General features: G+C 46.3%; 1 protein-coding gene across 3 annotated transcripts in view; it reads right to left on the bottom strand.

The window, feature by feature from the left end:
* Positions 1 to 20245, bottom strand: part of CCNI (cyclin I) — a 344582-nt gene that overhangs the window by 132790 nt on the left and 191547 nt on the right. For all 3 annotated transcript variants that reach the window (XM_069236820.1, XM_069236821.1, XM_069236822.1), the window contains one exon: positions 12630 to 12704. In XM_069236820.1, coding sequence (XP_069092921.1) covers positions 12630 to 12704 — 75 coding nt within the window. The remainder of the gene's footprint in view (positions 1 to 12629; positions 12705 to 20245) is intronic.

Genomic DNA, 20245 nt, shown 5'->3' with positions numbered 1-20245 from the left:
CACTTTGGGTGAGTCGAACTCTAAGTGTCGAGATCGTTCGGTGCCGGAATCTCGACCTGAGTCGGAAGTCTTCGGCAATTCTCTGGCCTTTTTCGGTGCTGATGTTTGGTCACCTTCTTTTCAGTGGGTTAAGCCATGGCCTGTTGGCGGTGGCGTCCCCATTGCCTTAAATGTCTTTGTGTGAGTTTTGGACGGAGCAGGTTTACTCACTGTTCGCTGCACCGTCGAGGTTTGGTCACTTTTGGATTCGTCCAAGTCTGTCCCCTGGATGGAAATGCTTTCCTCCTCTCCGACATCGAGTTGCTCTTTCGGTGTCAATGCCATTTGCAGTCTTCTTGCTCGTCGATCTCTTAGGGTCTTTTTCCAATCGAAATGCTCGACAAGCCTCGCAAGTATCCTCCCTGTGTTCAGGTGATAAACACAGATTACAGACCCGGTGCTGGTCTGTATAAGGATACTTCAAATGACACTTAGGACAGAAGCGGAATGGGGTCCGGTCCACTAGTCTGGGACGACGGGTGTGGTCGGGCCGACCAGGCCTCGGTGAAGTCTGGGCCGCCGGAGCACTCTTGATGTCGGTGCCGATACACTAACACTAACCCGGTACTGAACGATAACAATACCGTAAAATTTTTGATAATTTAGCTAACTTTCCCGATTTGAAATACGGAGCGAAGAGGAACACGTCCGAACCCGATGGTGGAAAGAAAACAATCTAAGATGGAGTCGAAGCCCATGCGCAATGGAGCCGAAAAGGAGGAGTCATTCAGTCTTGTGACTCGAAAAGACTTCTTCGAAGAAAAACAACTTGTAAAACTCTGAGCCCAACACTAGATGGCAGGATAATGCACAGCATGTGTATCTGCAGCTACACATGCCACCGAACATATATATATATATATATATATATATATATATATATATATATATATATATATACACACACATATATACATATATGGAAAATGTCACTTACCCAGTGTACATCTGTTCGTGGCATTAGTCGCTGCAGATTCACATGCTGTGCACATCCCGCCATCTGGTGTTGGGCTCGGAGTGTTACAAGTTGTTTTTCTTCGAAGAAGTCTTTGAGTCACGAGATCGAGGGACTCCTCCCATTTCGACTCCATTGCGCATGGGCGTCGACTCCATCTTAGATTGTTTTTCCCCGCAGAGGGTGAGGTAGGAGTTGTGTATACTAGTAATAGTGCCCATGCAATGGAGTGAATACGTATGTACATAATGTAGTTTAAAGTAATATATTTACAAATTTACAAATGTTCAAGATCAACTTCTAAACGGCTACAGGCTCCCGGGGAGGCGGGTGGGCGCATGTGAATCTGCAGCGACTAATGCCACGAACAGATGTACACTGGGTAAGTGACATTTTCCGTTCGATGGCATGTGTAGCTGCAGATACACATGCTGTGCATAGACTAGTAAGCAGTTATCTCCCCAAAAGCGGTGGTTCAGCCCGTAGGAGTTGAAGTTGTTTGAAACAATGTTCATAGTACTGCTTGACCTACTGTGGCTTGTTGTGCCGTTAACACATCTACACAGTAGTGTTTGGTAAATGTATGAGGTGTAGACCATGTAGCTGCCTTACATATTTCGGTCATTGGAATATTACCTAGAAAGGCCATGGTAGCACCTTTCTTTCTAGTTGAGTGTGCTTTTGGTGTAATAGGCAGTTCTCTTTTTGCTTTAAGATAGCAGCTTTGAATACACTTAACTATCCATCTAGCAATGCCTTGTTTAGAAATTGGATTTCCTGTATGAGGTTTTTGGAAAGCAACAAATAATTGTTTTGTTTTCCGAATTAGTTTTGTTCTGTCAATGTAGTACATTAACGCTCTTTTGATGTCTAATGTATGTAGTGCTCTCTCAGCTACGGAATCTGGCTTTGGGAAGAACACTGGTAATTCCACTGTTTGATTCAAGTGGAATGGTGATATAACTTTTGGTAAAAATTTAGGATTTGTCCGTAGAACTACTTTATGCTTGTGTATTTGAATAAATGGTTCTTGATTGGTAAACGCTTGAATCTCACTCACTCTTCTTAGAGATGTGATGGCAATTAAAAATGCAACTTTCCATGTTAAGTATTGCATTTCACAAGAGTGCATGGGCTCAAAAGGTGGACCCATGAGTCGTGTTAAGACAATGTTGAGGTTCCATGAAAGAACTGGTGGTGTTCTTGGTGGTATAATTCTCTTTAGGCCTTCCATAAATGCTTTTATGACTGGAATCCTAAATAGTGAAGTTGAGTGCGTAATTTGCAGGTAAGCTGAAATTGCGGTAAGATGTATTTTTATGGATGAAAAAGCTAGCTTTGACTTTTGCAAATGTAACAAGTATCCTACCATGTCTTTGGCAGATGCGTGTAAGGGTTGAATTTGATTATTATGGCAGTAATAAACAAATCTTTTCCACTTATTTGCATAGCAATGTCTAGTGGTAGGTTTTCTAGCTTGTTTTATGACCTCCATACATTCTTGTGTAAGGTCTAGGTGTCCGAATTCTAGGACTTCAGGAGCCAAATGGCTAGATTCAGCGATGCTGGATTTGGATGTATGATTTGTTGTTTGTGTTGTGTTAACAGATTTGGTCTGTTTGGTAGTTTGACATGAGGTACTACTGAGAGGTCTAGTAGTGTTGTGTACCACGGTTGTCTTGCCCATGTTGGCGCTATTAGTATGAGTTTGAGTTTGTTTTGACTCAATTTGTTTACCAGATATGGAAGGAGTGGGAGAGGGGGAAAAGCGTAAGCAAATATCCCTGACCAGCTCATCCATAATGCATTGCCCTGAGACTGATCTTGTGGGAACCTGGATGCGAAGTTTTGGCATTTTGCGTTTTCTTTTGTTGAGAATAGATCTATTTGTGGTGTTCCCCAATTCAGGAAGTAAGTGTTTAGTATTTGTGGGTGTATCTCCCATTCGTGGATCTGTTGGTGATGCCGAGAGAGATTGTCTGCTAACTGGTTCTGAATTCCTGGAATAAATTGTGCTATTAGGCGAATGTGGTTGTGAATCGCCCAATGCCATATTTTCTGTGCCAGGAGACACAACTGTGTTGAGTGTGTCCCTCCCTGTTTGTTTAGGTAATACATTGTTGTCATGTTGTCTGTTTTGACAAGAATGTGTTTGTGGCTTATTATGGGTTGAAATGCTTTCAGCGCTAGAGATACTGCCAATAGTTCTAAGTGATTTATGTGAAACTGTCTTTGCTGATTGTCCCATTGTCCCTGGATGCTGTGTTGATTGAGGTGTGCTCCCCACCCTATCATGGAGGCATCTGTTGTTATCACGTATTGTGGCACTGGGTCTTGGAAAGGCCGCCCTTGGTTTAAATTTATACTGTTCCACCATTGAAGCGAGGTGTATGTTTGGCGGTCTATCAACACCAGATCTAGAAGTTGACCCTGTGCTTGTGACCATTGTGACGCTAGGCACTGTTGTAAGGGCCTCATGTGTAACCTTGCGTTTGGGACAATGGCTATGCATGAGGACATCATGCCTACTAGTTTCATCACCATTTTGACTTGTATCTTTTGTTTTGGATACATGGCCTGTATTACATTGAGAAAAGCCTGAACCCTTTGTGGACTTGGAGTGGCAATCCCTTTTGCTGTGTTGATTGTCGCCCCTAAGTATTGCTGTGTTTGACACGGCAGAAGGTGTAACTTTGTGTAGTTGATTGAGAAACCTAACTTGTGTAGGGTTTCTATGACGTACTTTGTGTGTTGTGAACACTGCTGTAGCGTGCTGGTTTTGATTAACCAATCGTCTAGGTACGGGAATACATGTATTTGCTGCCTTCTGATATGTGCAGCTACTACTGCCAGGCATTTTGTAAAAACTCTTGGCGCAGTTGTTATTCCGAATGGCAACACCTTGAATTGGTAATGTACCCCTTGGAATACAAACCTTAAGTACTTTCTGTGTGAAGAATGTATCGGTATATGGAAATATGCATTCTTTAAGTCTAGTGTTGTCATGTAGTCTTGTTGTTTGAGCTGTGGGATTACGTCCTGTAATGTCACCATGTGAAAGTGATCTGATTTGATGTAAGTATTTAATGTTCTGAGATGTAGAATAGGTCTTAGACTTTTGTCTTTTTTGGGTATGAGAAAATACAGAGAGTAAACTCCTGTCCCCTTGTGTTGGTTTGGTACTAATTCTATTGCTTCTTTCAGTAGCAAAGCCTGAACTTCTAGTCCTAGAAGATCTATATGTTGTTTCGACATATTGTGCGTTTTCGGTGGGACGTTTGGAGGGAATTTGAGAAATTCTATGCAATAACCATGTTGGATAATTGCTAGGACCCAAGTGTCTGTTGTTATTTCTTCCCAATGTTTGTAAAACTTGGTTAGTCTCCCCCCCACAGATGTTGTGTGTTGGGGATTTGTGACTTGGAAGTCACTGTTTGGTTTGAGGAGTTTTGGGACTTTGGAACTTTCCTCTATTCTTTTGAAATTGTCCCCCTCTAAATTGTCGACGAAAACTTCCCCGCTGATACTGGCTCTGGTAAGTGGGTCTTGTTTGTGAGGTTGTGGGTTCTATGCTTTGTCTTTGAAACCCCCCTCGAAACTGTGTCTTTCTAAATGTGCCTCTGCTCTGTGGGGAGTAGAGTGTGCCCATGGCTTTTGCGTGTCCGTATCTTTTTTCAGTTTTTCAATCGCAGTGTCCACCTCCGGCCCAAACAACTGCTGTCCGATGAATGGCATATTCAGCACAGCTTGCTGTATTTCTGGTTTAAATCCTGATGTACGCAGCCATGCATGTCTCCTTATTGTTACTGCTGTGTTGACAGTTCTAGCAGCTGTATCTGCAGCATCTATTGCTGACCGTATCTGATTGTTGGAGATACTCGGTCCTTCTTCTACAACTTGCTGCGCTCGCTTTTGGAACTCCTTGGGCAAATGTTCTATAAAGTGTTGCATTTCGTCCCAATGGGCCCTATCGTATCTGGCCAGCAAAGCCTATGAATTTGCAATACGCCACTGGTTTGCTGCCTGCGCTGCTACCCTTTTGCCTGCTGCGTCGAATTTTCGACTTTCTTTATCTGGAGGTGGTGCATCTCCTGAAGTATGTGAGTTCGCTCTCTTGCGCGCTGCCCCTACTACAACTGAGTCCAGTGTTAGTTGTTGTGTGATGTAAACGGGGTCTGTTGGTGGCGGTTTATATTTTTTCTCCATTCTTGGAGTAATGGCCCTTCCTTTTACAGGCTCCTCAAACACTTGTTTGGAGTGTTTTAACATTCCGGGGAGCATGGGGAGACTCTGATATTGGCTGTGTGTGGACGACAGTGTGTTAAAAAGGAAGTCGTCTTCAATGGGCTCTGTATGCAGGCTGACATTATGAAATGCCGCTGCTCTCGACACCACCTGTGCGTATGCTGTACTATCCTCTGGTGGCGACGGTCTAGCTGGATAACATTCTGGACTATTATCTGACACTGGTGCGTCATAAAGGTCCCATGCGTCAGTGTCATCTTGACTCATTGTTGTACGAGTTGGTGATTGCATCATTGGTGGAGTGGCTACTGGTGATGGTTGCGGAGAGCGTTGTGGAGTTGGTGGTGGGGTTACTTGTTTAGCCACCTTTGCTTGTGGCTGCTTGTCTTTTTCTTGGAAGGCAAGTTTGCGTTTCATTCTAATTGGAGGGAGAGTACTGATCTTCCCTGTTTCTTTTTGGACATGGAGCCTTCTTTGTGTGTAGTCCGGCTCTATTGCCTCCAATTCCTGTCCAAATCTATGTGTCTTCATTTGTGTGGACAGTCCTTGTTCCTCAGTGTAGGAACTTGTTTTCGGTTCCGAGGCCGGATGTTTAGGTATCGAAACCTTTTCGGCTGCTCTTTTCGGTTCCGACGAAACCTTCTTTACTTTCGGCGTCGTGGTCTCTCGGTGCGTACCCATTTTGGTGCCGCTTTCTCAGTGCTGAATCTGCTCGGAGCCACTATCTCGGGCCCAAGATTGCTGCGTGGCGGTATCTCGACCGGAGTCGGATGACTTCGTCACCAGCGTGCCCTTTTTCGGTGCCGATGATCGGTCACCTATTTTTCGGGTTAAGCCATGGCCTGTTGGCGGTGGCGTCCCCTGGGCTTTAGTAGTTTTTTCGTGAGTTTTTTGTTTCAACGTCTTACTCACGGTTCTCGGCGTTTCTTATGGATCGACCTCATCGGAGTCCGATTCGTGGATGGAGAATGCTTCTTCATCCTCCTCGAAACGCCCTGGTCCTGTCGGCGCTGACGCCATTTGCAGTCTTCTTGCTCTTCGGTCTCTTAGTGTCTTTCTGGACCGAAACGCTCGACAGGCTTCACAAGTATCCTCCTTGTGTTCTGGCGACAAACACAAGTTACAGACCAGGTGCTGATCTGTATATGGATACTTGTTTTGGCATTTTGGACAGAAGCGGAATGGGGTCCGTTCCATCAGCTTTGAAGAGACACGTGGCCGGGCCGACCAGGCCCCGACGGGGGATCGAAAAAAAACCCGAAGGGCCACCGGAGCTCTTCAAATGTCGGTGTCGATCTGTTGTAACTAACCCGATACCGAACGCAAACAATACCGACGATTTTTCCGAGATTCTAACTAACTTTCCGACCCGAAACACGGAGCGAAAAGGAACACGTCCGAACCCGATGGCGGAAAAAAAACAATCTAAGATGGAGTCGACGCCCATGCGCAATGGAGTCGAAATGGGAGGAGTCCCTCGATCTCGTGACTCGAAAAGACTTCTTCAAAGAAAAACAACTTGTAACACTCCGAGCCCAACACCAGATGGCGGGATGTGCACAGCATGTGTATCTGCAGCTACACATGCCATCGAACACATATATATATACACACACACGTACAATTATATCTCTTCAATCAATTATAATATTTTCACTGTTATCTCTCTTGGTGGTCCATTGGGGTGACTTGGTTGTCTTTGCTCTCCAGAACATCAGAGTGGCAGGACTTTCACCTGTGGTCGAGTGGAGTGTCGAACAATAAGCTCATAAAGTAGATCTCAATATTGCTTTCAAATTGAGCTTTAAGAGTCACACGCTGCAATGCTTTTTTTAGCGTACTCATAAAACACTCAACAAGTCCACTGGTCTGTGGCCATAAAGGTGTGATCTTTTGATGCTTTATGTTCAGAAGCTCCAGAAATTCTTTGAATTCTTTACTGTTGAAAGGTGGACCAGTGTCAGACTTTACAATGGTTATTATGATCCATGTTGCAAAGATGCCATCAAGTTTTTTGATTACGTGTTCATGAGTGGTGGATGAGAGATCTTTCACCAAAGGAAAACGAGAGTATTCACCATTAAATGTCCATTGTCAAGTGGACCTAAGAAATTGATGGCTATTCTCTCCCAGGCATGTTTAGGATGTTCTGACATGTTTGGAGTATGGTGATTGACCTTGGTTTACAGGCAATTGCATATGTGACAGGCCTTTTCAACTCTTTGAAAACCAAACTCTGTCTGGGAGAGCACTCTTTGTGGCAACAATACCACAATGTCCTTCATGAGCCACTTCAATCACTTTTTGTCGCAGACTCTCCAGAATCAGGATCCTCGACATTTGTAGTATAATTCCTTCCTGAGTTTTGGACAATTAATCTTTGACATTTTTGTATTTTTAATATTCACCATCATTATTGAAAGGCCGAATGTGTTTGATTCGCGACTGATGTAATTATGTCTTTTACCTTCAGCAGGTCACCATCACCACTCATGGCAGTGACAATCTGGGCTAACGATACAGCAAACTGTGTGTTTGACTTGACAGTGAAATTAATGTAGGCCTCAGACATTTTGGATGGAGTGCTGTGACCTTGTATAGGCACTCTTGAAAAAGTAGTCAGCACGATTCTGATCCTTTCCAGGACAATGCATAATTGTACTCTTGTGATCTTAACCCCCACTGTTCACTGTGAGGAGGCACCTTGGCCAAAGATGATCAGCAAAGCTTGATAATCAGTCACCAGTGTGTGTAAAAAGCTTCCCCTACAGGAATACATGGAAATGCTCACAAGGCCATACCAGAGCCAAACTTTCTTTCTCAAGTGGGAGTAAGCATGTTCTGTTTGAGATAAACTTCTATTAGCATAGGCCTTAATATTCCATCTAGCATTTTGGCATCCACTATGCTGTGCAAGGACAGGGCCTAATCAGACCGGGCTAGTGTCAACTTCAGCCTCTGTATGAAATGAAGCTTTGGATTAAAGACGCTATTCCCATAGCATTTTCAATGGCGAGTTTGATTCTCTTGAAACTTTTTGCACATTCTTGTGACCATTGCAAGAAACATTTTTCTTCATCAGCTCTCGTAATGGAGCAACAACAGTGACAAAGTTGTGTATATATTTTGAACAGTAACTGGCCATGCCAAGAAAAGAACGTACCATTGAAACATCTTGCAGGGGGGGGGGGGGGGGGGGGTCAGCATTTGACCAAGATTGCAGACTTGCATGATCAAGCATCATACTCCCATCAGAAAATATATGGACCCAAGAATTTCTGTTTTGTCTTGTTGAACTCACACTTGTCTGCAATCAAGGTTAAACTTGCATCACAGAGAAATTGAAATACTTGTGTGAGAGCTCTATTGTGCTCCTTCGGTGTAGTTCCGAAAACTAAAGTGTCATTGCTATAACCCAATGCATTCACCACAGGCTGTATGATGTGTTAAACGATGCCTTGGAAAAGTTCTGATAACAACAAAACTAAGGGGGTGATTCCGACCCTGGCGGCCGGGGTCCGTGGGAGCACCGCCAACAGGCTGGCGGTGCTCCTTTGGGCATTCTGACCGCGGCGGTATAGCCGCGGCCAGAAACGGAAAGTCGGCGGTGTACCGCCGACTTTCCGCTGCCCAGGGGAATCCTCCATGGCGGCGCAGCTTGCTGCGCCGCCATGGGGATTCTGACCCCCTCACCGCCATCCTGTTCCTGGCGGTTTTGACCGCCAGGAACAGGATGGCGGTGAGGGGTGTCGTGGGGCCCCTGGGGGCCCCTGCTGTGCCCATGCCAATGGCATGGGCACTGCAGGGGCCCCCGTAAGAGGGCCCCACTTTGAATTTCAGTGTCTGCTTAGCAGACACTGAAATTCGCGACAGGTGCTACTGCACCCGTCGCACCCCTTCCACTCCGCCGGCTCCATTTGGAGCCGGCTTCCTCGTGGAAGGGTGTTTCCCACTGGGCTGGCGGGCGGCCTTTTGGCGGTCGCCCACCAGCCCAGTGGGAAACCCAGAATGACCGCGGTACGGTCTTCTGGCGGTTCCTGCTTGGCGGGCGTCTCCCGCCGCCCGCCAAGCTTGGAATCACCCCCTAAGTCTTTTATATCTAAAGAAACCAACATGTGTATAAAAGATCATAATGTACCTGCAGCTTTTTTCAAGTTTCAACCGGTGGTAACCTTTATGCAAATCAAGTTGCCACCAATCATTTGCGTTATCATGTCAGCAATGTACGGCCTGGATGTCATTCTTGTTCAATTCCTAACACATGTCTATACATATGCACACTGCTTCTTCACTGTCCTTTTTGGGCATCACTATTATGGGAGACGCCCATGGTGTTGGACCAGTGGAACACTCAATTATATCATGCTTAAGTAACAATTCAAGTTCTTTTTCAACAGTTTCTTGTAAATAAAAAGCAATTCATCTATGTCTCTGAGCAACAGGATGGACATCCTCATTAATGTGCAGCTTTACTTTCATAGTCTTTAACTTGCCTAAAACATGAAACAACGTAAGGAATTGACTTACTATTTAATGATGAGCATTCATACTGTAATTCACAAAAATCAGTCCCATATCAGCAGCCGTGTCACAACTGAGCAAACAGGCACTTTTCGCTGTACCTTGAAGCACATGGATCAGTGCTTGTACCTTGTACCTTCATTTTCTTATGTTAAACCGTCGCTACGATTAAACCTTTACTCTTCATGGGCTTCAATGTGGCTTAAGTATACACTTTTGTCTTTGACGGCATAAGTCGCTGCAATGGAGATAGTTCATTGTATTTCTCTTCAGGCATTATTACATTTATCGATGAAGCACTGTTGATAATGAATAAACATCAATTTATTTTCAATGTAATTATTGGAAAGTGTTTGAACGATTTTGTTGCTTTGGCATGTCGACTTTTCTTTGACATTTTTCTTCACATGCGACTAGTCTCACATGCACATTTCTGTGAGGTAAACATCAACACTTCTCAATCCCTTTTATTCACTTCGACTTATTATTGAAGCGGAAGAACTGCTTGATGATAATTTAGATGGCAATCAAATTCGTTTCGTATCTATTTGCCTCAACTGATGTCGCTGCTTGGCCTTGTGGGCATGCGTCAAACATTATTTCTGGGACGTTCTGGCATCCACTTTGTCTTCACACCATGATACACTTTTTTTTTTTCCTTCGCTTTACACAACTTCACAAAATGATTCTCTTTCCCACAGCCTTTGCATATCTTTCCAATGACGGGACACTTTCCTTCATATAGAATCGAAAATCCACATCTGACAACTTCTTTTCAAATGTAGACATCACTTTGTGTCCTTCAGTCTTTTGTTTTGAACTACTCTTCACACTCATGACTGACTCACTCTGGGTGCCTCTGGTCTCCTTGTCAGCAGCTTGTTTCTCCACACGTTCCTCAGCTCTGGCAGCCACTAACACTTAATCCAGACAAAGAGTTTCTCTGAAAATTCATCATCTGAATAAATAAGACAAGCATCCATTGATAACTCCAAGCCGCATGACTTTATAATCGTTAAATTAATTGCACTTACAGTGTTGGGTCTTTCCACAAATTCACTGATTGTTTCACAAACTCTGACGTTCTTGACTGAAAATGTATGGTTTATTATCAATGTTTGGTACATATTTGAACTTTAGATTCAACGCATTCTTAATCTGATGGTATGTGGCTCCTTCGTCTGCTCTCTACATTTTCTTTATGACTTCTTTCACATCATCACCACCAAGATTTTTGAGATATTTGATAATCCTTTTGCTACCAGTCTCTTTAAGTGCATCAATCTTCAAATGCCTCTATCCAGGCAGTCCATCTATCGCCCATATTTTGTTTTCTGGCGGTATCCAAAGGTGGTAGTGGTTTAAGGACGGCACAAGCATTGTAGACCTGTGTGGAACTTTCTGACTTTGAGAGAAGCGTGCTCCCTAACCCTGTAGGATGGTCATGTTTGTGCAAGCACTATTTAAAGACTTTGACGTGTGAGCCTCAGGATTGCCTTCAATATGAATTGGAATGGTATCTTCCTTCTTAGTTGCCATCTTCAAGTTTTATGAATTCAACTGTTGCCTTCAACTCTTGGGTCTTGGAAGACCTATGAAGTTGTCTGAGCCCCACTCTGCAGCTTGATGAGTAACTGCTTCGGGTTGGCCAGCACTGTAAGCACAACCCGGAGCACTTCTCCTTGAGCTGCTTTGTTGACTGCTGTGGCATGATAACTCTTTAGCGGGTTCAGTAAGTCACCTATTTCATCCTTTTTACACTTCAATTTGCATTTCCTTAACCCGGTCAATCTCTGCCTCGCAGTGCTTCTGTTCACAGAATTATTTGGTAAATGATAATTGCCTTTAGCTCCAATTTGTAAACATGGTTGAATCCGCCTTCAGCATTAACGCTCCGTATACTGCATAACTGTATTTTGAACGCCAGCATGGTACCTTTTTGCATGATCTTGGTTGTAGCTTCTTGATCAACGATGCGTAGACTTCTTACTGAAGCTCTCTTTCAATTCACACCGGCTGGAGTTGCGCTTTGATTCTACAAACCCCAAGCTTCGACTCGCACTTCAATGAAGACACACGTGGCACACATGAGCAGTTTCCTTGAACCACAGCAAACTCTCCAGGAAAGTACTTTCTTCTTTGGGTTATTTATTCCCTATCTTGTCGCCAGCTGTAGCGTCTTCCTCAGCATGGGTACCCGCCAATGTCTACGCCACACACGGAGCTGTAAATGACTAATCTTTACCCCTCTGTGTGTACCTGTGAACTCTAACATTCTCATCCTAGTTTTCATAACGTTGCATTCTAATGTTTACGCCACACTGATACGGAATCAGCTGGTATTCAGAGAGGTTACGTTCTAAGTTGTGCTAGACAATACAGATCTCATATCCACAAAAACGTGATTTCCAGTTCCATTAGAAGAATGATCATTTTTTGAAGGTATTATTGAGCAACAAGGGATCAGGAGAACACCTGTGGGAAAATGGTTCAAAGCTTAATCAAGTCCTTGGTGATACGTGCACACAATCGACTTGATTTAAAGCCACAGAACGTGAACAGAGACTCAAATAAGGGCTGTGTAACGGCACAAAAGTGCAAAACTAAATTCAAATCTAGACCTTCAGATTGAAACTGGTGATGTTACATCTCCAGGCAAAATGAGGAGACTAGATGGGCCTCGAAATGTGCCTATATTTCAACAGATGATCTACATAAAAACCTAATTTTGAAAGCTAAGTTTATGAAAAATCCAACATATACCTTCACTGCAGAGATAAAAACATTAAACAAAGTCCTGTTGAAGGAAGGAAGAATACCACAGTGATTAACCAATCTTGGGACAAACATACTAAAAAAAAAGCAGTACCTCATCTTCCTCAATGGTCTTGGCGGCAAGGAAGAAGCAACTCACTGCAATGCATCGAAGGTATTTTGGGCGAGCCTACAAACAAAAATACACTGTTACAAAAATGGTCCTACAATGACAACTCATCAATGGTGGCAAATCACAGCAGTAGTTTTTGAGCAGGTTGCATAAAACACAACCAGGCAGCTTCACACTAACCCACTGCCCAATTCGAAATTTCTAGTGTTCTCTAGTGACTTTAGCAACAGAAAAGGATGATGGACGGAGTGCTTCAACTTTTACAACACTCACCCCCAGTCACAGATCTGGGTTAAATCCACTGTTATTTTGCTCACCATGCCACCCCAGTTTATACTAAACCATATGCAAATTAGTCTGGACCCTGATCCCCATGGGAACAGTCCAGCTAAAAGTGTCGGGAGCAGCAAAACATCCACAGGGCTGGCCCACCACACAGGCAAGGTGAAAAACGTTCTAATATTGTGACCACTTAGACTGCATGCTTGGCGGAGGAGGATCACACTTGCATTTTTAAGACTGTCTATCTAATTGAGGCATGCGCAGGGGTGCTCAGGATGCAATTATCTCCATATTGTGGGGATTCCAGAGGTCTCCACCCAAACTATTAGTAATGAATTGGTTGAAATCCTGGATGCCGGCAGAGCACATAACTACATGCTTTACAGTGGAATGAGCTACCACTGGCGGCCCCCAGACTGCCTGCTCATGGCCCACATCTTCAATTTCACAGACACACTATGCTGAAAGTCTCTAGGCACCTAGGCACTCTGACATATTGATCCTCAAGAGTAATGATATTTCCTGACTACACACTTAAGTTCCAACAACAGTGGTGCTATTTCTTGACAGTCAAACATAAGATGAGGGCAATTCAAATCAAATATATGTTACTCTTCCTGGCTTGCCTAAAGGTGCTTTCTGGGGACAAAACACACTTCTTGGATGACCCTGACAGCGTTTGGAACTGGGTAAGCAGAGACTAGACACGCAAGGATGGAGGTCCCCCGTCACAGGGTGGGACCGACAGCGACGTGTGCCCTAGTGCCTGGTGGCAGATACAATGGAAGAGGCGGAGGAGCAGGCATCGGATATGAACAGCTGAGACCACTGGGGAAATCAGCACAGGCGCCTGGGGTCATTGGAAGGCAACAAACTAGTGACTACTGAAATACACTGTCTATGACTGCTGGACCAACCTAGGGCTGACTCTCAGGGTTCCTTGGCGCCAGAATTAGCCTGCCAACATCTCTCTTTTCATGAGGCAGGTGAAGTTGCTTTGTAGGGTTGCAGTGCTCCTGTACTAAATTTTAGTTACAGGTTGTGTTACGAGTGGTTTTAGGGATGTTATGGTTCAAGCAGAGTATTTCTCTATACATTTGCCTCGTTTGTTATGGTCCCCAGTTCATGCCATGAGAGGTACTTCTAGGTTTCTATGTATTTCAAGCAGACTCACTTAACACTGACCAGTTACAACCACATCTGCTGAGTGCTGCATGGGGGTACAGACCCACAACACTTGCCGAACAAGTTACTTACCTTCGGTAAAGAGTTATCTGGTAGAGACATATTCTAGTTGCAGATTCCTTACCTTAGAATTTCCCCGGGGCGCCAGACTGCATCCTTAGATTTTTCCTTCGAAGTGTACCCTTGTGCCCATCTGTTGGCGTTGAGGTTGTTGTGATGACGTTGGGGTTAGCCTCTGTGCAATGACATTAGTTTATTTTCATGACTTTCCACACTGAAAATGGTGTGCCAGAGCTAAGGCCCTTAAAAGGGAATCCCCGTCCCTAGAAATCAGTTCATAAGCGGGGAGGATGGGTGGGTCGGTAAGGAATCTGCAACTAGAATATGTCTCTACCAGACAAATCGTTACCGAAGGTAAGTAACTTGTTCATCTGATAGAGACTTCTGGTTGCAGATTCCTTACCTTAGAATAGATACCCAAGCAATAACATCCTCAGTGGTGGGCTGCGAACCAAGATCATAACAAAAAGTCCTGCAGTACAGAACGACCAAAGTAGCCATCTCTGCGGACCTGACTGTCCAGGCAATAATACCTTGTGAAGATGTGCAGAGATGCAAACGTTGCTGACTGGCAGATATCCAGGACAGGAACGCCGCGTGCTAAACCTGTGGTAACAGCAGTTGCTATGTTGGACTGAGTGTGCAAGCCCTCAGGGGGTTGCTTCTTTGCAAGAGTGCAGCACATTTTGATGCAAAGCAGTATCCACTGTGAGATGGTATGCTTCTGCAACACCTTCCCTTTCTTCACACACACATACAAAAAAAAAAAAAAAGAGTTGATCATCCACCCGGAAATCTTTAGTACGACTGTGGTAGAACGCCAACGCTCTTTTTGGATCCAGACGGTGGAGTCTCTCCTCTTCATGACAAGAATGTGGGGGTGCGTAAAAAGTAGGCAAAGTGATGGATTGGCCTACATGAAAAGGCAAAACAACCTTGAGAAGGAGGCAGTTGTATGAAGCACCACTTTGTCAGGGTGAAAACACAAAAATGAGGGCTTGGAAGAAAGAGCTGGACGCTCACTCACTCAGCGAGCAGAGGTGATAGAAACAAGAGAAGCAGTTTTGAGAGTAAGGAGCCACTAGGGATAATTGTGCAACGGCTCAGAAGTGGCACACATTAAGTAAGTGAGGACCAGGTTACCAGGTTGAGGTCCAACTGGGGCAAAATAAATGGGGACGGAGGAAATAAATGGGCGAGTCCCTTAATAAATTCACCACCAATAGGAGACTTGAAAAGGTAAGGGTGGTGTGGCAATCTAAGAAAGGCTGAGATAGCTGTCAAGTAACCTTTAAGAGTGCCTAAAGTAGAGCCCTACTGGGATAAAGAAAAAATGAACAAAAGAACCTCAGAGAGAGGGGATCAACAGACTCGTTGGTACACCATGCCACAAATCTATGCCAACAACAGGCTTAAACTGTTTTGGTAGAGGGACGCCTGGCTGCCAAGATAACTTCACAGACTTTGGGCGAAAGATCAAAAGCTGTTAACTGCTGCCGCTCAATATCCACGCATGAAGGTGAAGAATGGGCAGGTTTGGGTTTGACCCTCCCCTGTTGCTGCGACAGAAGATCCTCCCAAAGGGGCAGTCTAACTGGAGGATCTGTGTCCATGCTCAGTAGCTCTGGATACTATACTCTCCGTGCCCAGTCCGGAGCCACAAGGATTACTTGGGACTAGTCGTTCAAGATCTCCTTCAGAACCCTGGACAGAAGTGGTATTGGCAGGAATGTGTAAAGGAGACCTGAGTTCCACTTAAGACGAAAAGCGTGGCCGAGTGAGAGCCGCCTTGGGAACTCTAATGCGCAAAACAGCTGACATTGCATGTTCTCTGCGGAAATGAACAGATCTAACCAAGGCTCTCCTTGAACCATGTCCGGATGGAGATGCCATTCATGGTCGACTATGCATCGACGGCTGAGTTTGTCTGCTCTGGTGTTCAGAGAGCCTGTCAGATATTGAACAACCAGGGTAATGTCCTGATGTGCCAGCCATGTCCAGAGGCGCAGAGCCTCTTGACAAAGGGTCCAGGACCCCACTCCGCCCTGTTTGTTGCAGTACCACATGGCGATAGTATTGTTTGCGAACAACTGCAACACTTTCCCTTTGAGAGAGGGAAGGAATGCTCTCAATGCAAGTCTGATCGCCCAGAGCTCCAAAAGATTGATGAGGAGCATTGACTCAGATGGAGACCAGGCACCTCTGATCTCCACCTCTCCCATGTGGCCGCCCTATCCCAGGAGTGATGAGTTTGTCAATACTGTAAGATCTGGTTGGGGAAGGGAGAGAGATCTGCAATTGACCCAATCCTTATTCGAAGGCCACCACTGCAGGTGTTTCGCAATCCCCTCCGACATCTGGACCATGTCGGAGAGATTCCCCTGATGCTGTTTCCACTGGAACTTCAGGTCCCACTGCAGGGCCCGCATATGCCATCTGACATGTGTCACCAGCAGGACGCAGGAGACCATGAGGCCCAGCAGCCTTAGTCATTCTCACTGAAACACTGGATAGAGGTTGAAACATCGGAATCCTAGTCTGAATGTCCTGGACTGGCTTTTCGGGAGAATAGGCCCGAACCTGCACTGTGTTCAGAACAGCTCCGATGAAGGGAGCGCCTGAGAGGGAGTCAGGTGTGACTTTGGCATGTTTATAGTGAACCCCAGCGTGTGCAGAAGGTTTGCCATAGTCTGAACTGGGGAGGCGGCTTTCTGGGTTATGTTTGCCTTCAAAAGCCAGTCGCCGAGGTAGGGGAAGACTGAAACCCTTAACCTGCACAGATGAGCTGCAACCACCACCATCACTTTCGTGTACACACATATGGCACTGGTAAGGCCGAAAGAGAGCACGAAAAATTGAAAGGGCTTGTGACCTATCATGAATCGCAAGTAACGTCTTTGGGCAGGCAGGACGGGTATATGGAAGTAAGTGTCCTGCAAGTCCAACATTACCATCCAGTCTTCTGGGTCCAAGACAGACAGGACTTGAGCCAGAGCGAGCATTTTTAACTTCTCCTTCTTGAGGAAAAGATTGAGGGAGCGTAGATCTAGGATAGGACCTAGACCCTTGTCCTTTTTGGGCACCAGAAAGTAGCGGGAATAGCAACCACAACCTACGTCTGACACAGGGACCCTCTCTATGGCTCCCTTGGCCAACCGAGCCATGACTTCCTCACAGAGAAGTGCCAGATGATCCTCTAGTAAGTGGCTGTAAGGTGGAGGCATGGCTGGAGGGTCAGTCTTGAAGAGGAGGGAGTAGCCCCTTCAGATGATCTGTAAAACCTATCGTGATGGATTCCAGGTGGGGTAGTTGATAGCAAATCCTGTCCCCAACTGGTCCTAGATGGGGGGGGGGGGGGGGGGGGGGGGGGGAACAAGGAAGGTTTGGAGGCTGTTGCAGAGGTGGGGTGGACTGGGCAAACCTCTGGTTCCCTGTCCCACAGGCCTGTGGGATTCCACGTCCTTGGCCTCGCAGAGGCTGAGCAGCATGGGTGGCACAGTGGCTGGGAGGAAAGAGACACGACAGAGAGCCCCTTCTGTGGCCACGAAAGGGGTGAAAGGCAGACTGTTGTGGACGAGGGGAAGTAGAAAGGCAAGAGACAGAGCAGTAGCCGTGGATTCCTTGTACCTCTAAAACGCCAAGTCCAACTTGTCTCCGAAGAGACAGGTGCCATCGAAGGGCACGTCCATAGGGTTTGTTGGACATCTCCTGAAAAGCCAGATGTCCTCAACCAGGCGTGGTGCCTCAAGGCCACTGTTGATGCAACCAATCTACTCAGAGTCAGTTGTGTCCAGCTCACATCGAATACTGAACTTCCCTGCATCTCTCACATAAGCAACAGCTTGAGAGATGATAGCCCGAGCCTCCTCCTAGATCTGCGAACAAGACTAGCGCGACCGCATCCAACAATGAATGGGTATAGCGGCACAAAAGGCATGTGGTGTTCACTGACCACAACGCCAGACTGGAGGAAGAAAACATCTTCCCAAGTTGGTCAATTCTCTTTGATTCCCGACCTTGGGGAGCAGAAGGGAGTGCACCAGAAGAGGAAGACTGGATAACAAGGCTCTCAGGTGTGGGGTGTTGGGACAGAAATTAGGGTTCTTTGGGGCGGGCTGATGGCGGCTGCCGTTTTTCCTGTTCACAGGAGCCCAAGCGCTGGGTCTGGACAAAGTACCCAGAAGGACATCGATGAGGGCTTCATTAAATGGGAATAGAGGCTCTAAAGGGGAAGCCCCAGGCTGAAGCACCTCTGTCATGAGGTTAGTCCTGACCTCTACAGAGGGCAGTTTGAAGCTGAGGGCCTCAGACGCCCTACTGACCATCACTGAATAGGAGGCTCCTTCCCCCAAAGCCACAGTAGCAGAAGAAAGCATGCCAACATCTGGAGAAATATCCAGACCACTGGTCTTGCCCAATTCCTGTGCCCAGTCCATGTTAGGGTCATCCAGCTGGTATTCGTAAGGGTCCAGTGACCCCTCCAATCCATCCTCATATTTGTAACCATAAAGAAAGAGTTCAAATCCGACTTGGGGTGACTAGATTCCATCGAAGTCAGAAGGGGCGTCAGCCGACATTGTTCCGGCTCTGGGTCGTCGGGGATGAGGATTGGGTCAACGTCGATCGTGGGCCCAACCAATGTCGTGAGCATAGACGTCTTAGCCGGTGCCGGTGAAGGTTGCAATGGTACGACCGGCGTCAGTAAGGAACCGATAGCAGATCCAGAGGGGCCCTCAGAGGCAGAGGCCACCGATGCTGAACCCGAAGGACCCCCATGTGAACCCCCAGGCCCCAACGGCACCATAGGGGAGGTTGGACTGGCCAAATATGAGATGCATTGCCTCATAGAACTCCTTCAGTAGGGCAGGGGTCCATCCGGCAACTCTGGGATGCACGGAGCGGCCCCAGAAGTAGACTCCGCGGATGGAGGCCTTAAGTGTCAATGCTCATCCTGAGTCGCATCGGCAGAGCAATGGGGTGAACATTTGGCCTTCTTCGTCTTCTTTTTCTTACCCTGAGTGACCTGAAGACTTTGTGGAAGACGAGTGTTGGTGACTCCACGAGCGGTCTCGAGACCTTCCTCTCGAGCGAGACCAGGAGCGATGTGGAGTCGAGTGCTGGGTCACCATGAGCCTTAGGGACTTAAGATAGCCTGGTGTGTGGTGAACACCTATGTCCAGATCCAGGCAACCCCTATTAGTGAATGTAGGCAGTGTCTAGGAAGCTAGGGCTCTCTAGAGGTAGCAGAGGATGAGCAGCCAAGACTTATCTAGGAGACATGCAAAGCTTATGCAATACCACAATAGTCACACAGTAACTTATCAGACAAGAAAGTAACCACACTGTGTTACAAAAATAAAGGTACTTTATTATAGTAACACAACACTAGATTACTTATAGACAGTCCCCCAACTGGAGGTAAGTACACACTATGGGGTCATTATGACCCCAGCGGTCGGCGTTAATATAGAGGAAAGTACTGCCAACAGGCTGGCAGTACTTTTCTCCATATTATGACACTGGCGGTTTGGCTAAAGCCAAACCACCAATGTGCCACACCGACTGTCACAGCAGTAACGACCGCCGGGCTGGAGACTTCACTCTCCAGCCTGGCGGCCGTCACTTGCCCGCCTGCGGGATTATGACCCCGCCTACCGCCATAACTTTTGTGGCATCCTTACCGCAACGAAAACCATGCCGGTTGGCACTATCAGTGACAGGGAATCCCTTCCCTGTCACTGATAGGGGTCTTCCCTGCCCCTCCTCCCCCTCCACAGGTTTCCCTCCAACCCCTCTTCCTCTCCAGACCTCCCCCATACACGCCCCTCCCTTCACATACACACACATGCATGCATACATCCATTCACACACACTTACATACATACACGCAGCCAGCATTCACACAACTCAAACACATACAACACGTAACACACACCGGCATGCACACACGCACAGATATACACACAGCCCCACAACACCCCACAGCCCCTCCCCTGTCGGAGCAACCGACTTACCTGTAGTCAGGGGGTCCTGTGGCAGGAGACGGGATGGGGTGCTGCTGCCAGCGGAGC

Source organism: Pleurodeles waltl, chromosome 1_2 (genome assembly GCF_031143425.1).
Source record: "Pleurodeles waltl isolate 20211129_DDA chromosome 1_2, aPleWal1.hap1.20221129, whole genome shotgun sequence".
Classification (NCBI taxonomy): domain Eukaryota; kingdom Metazoa; phylum Chordata; class Amphibia; order Caudata; family Salamandridae; genus Pleurodeles; species Pleurodeles waltl.
The sequence above is the reverse complement of the archived record's forward strand: the minus strand, read 5'-3'. Positions and strand labels throughout refer to the sequence as shown.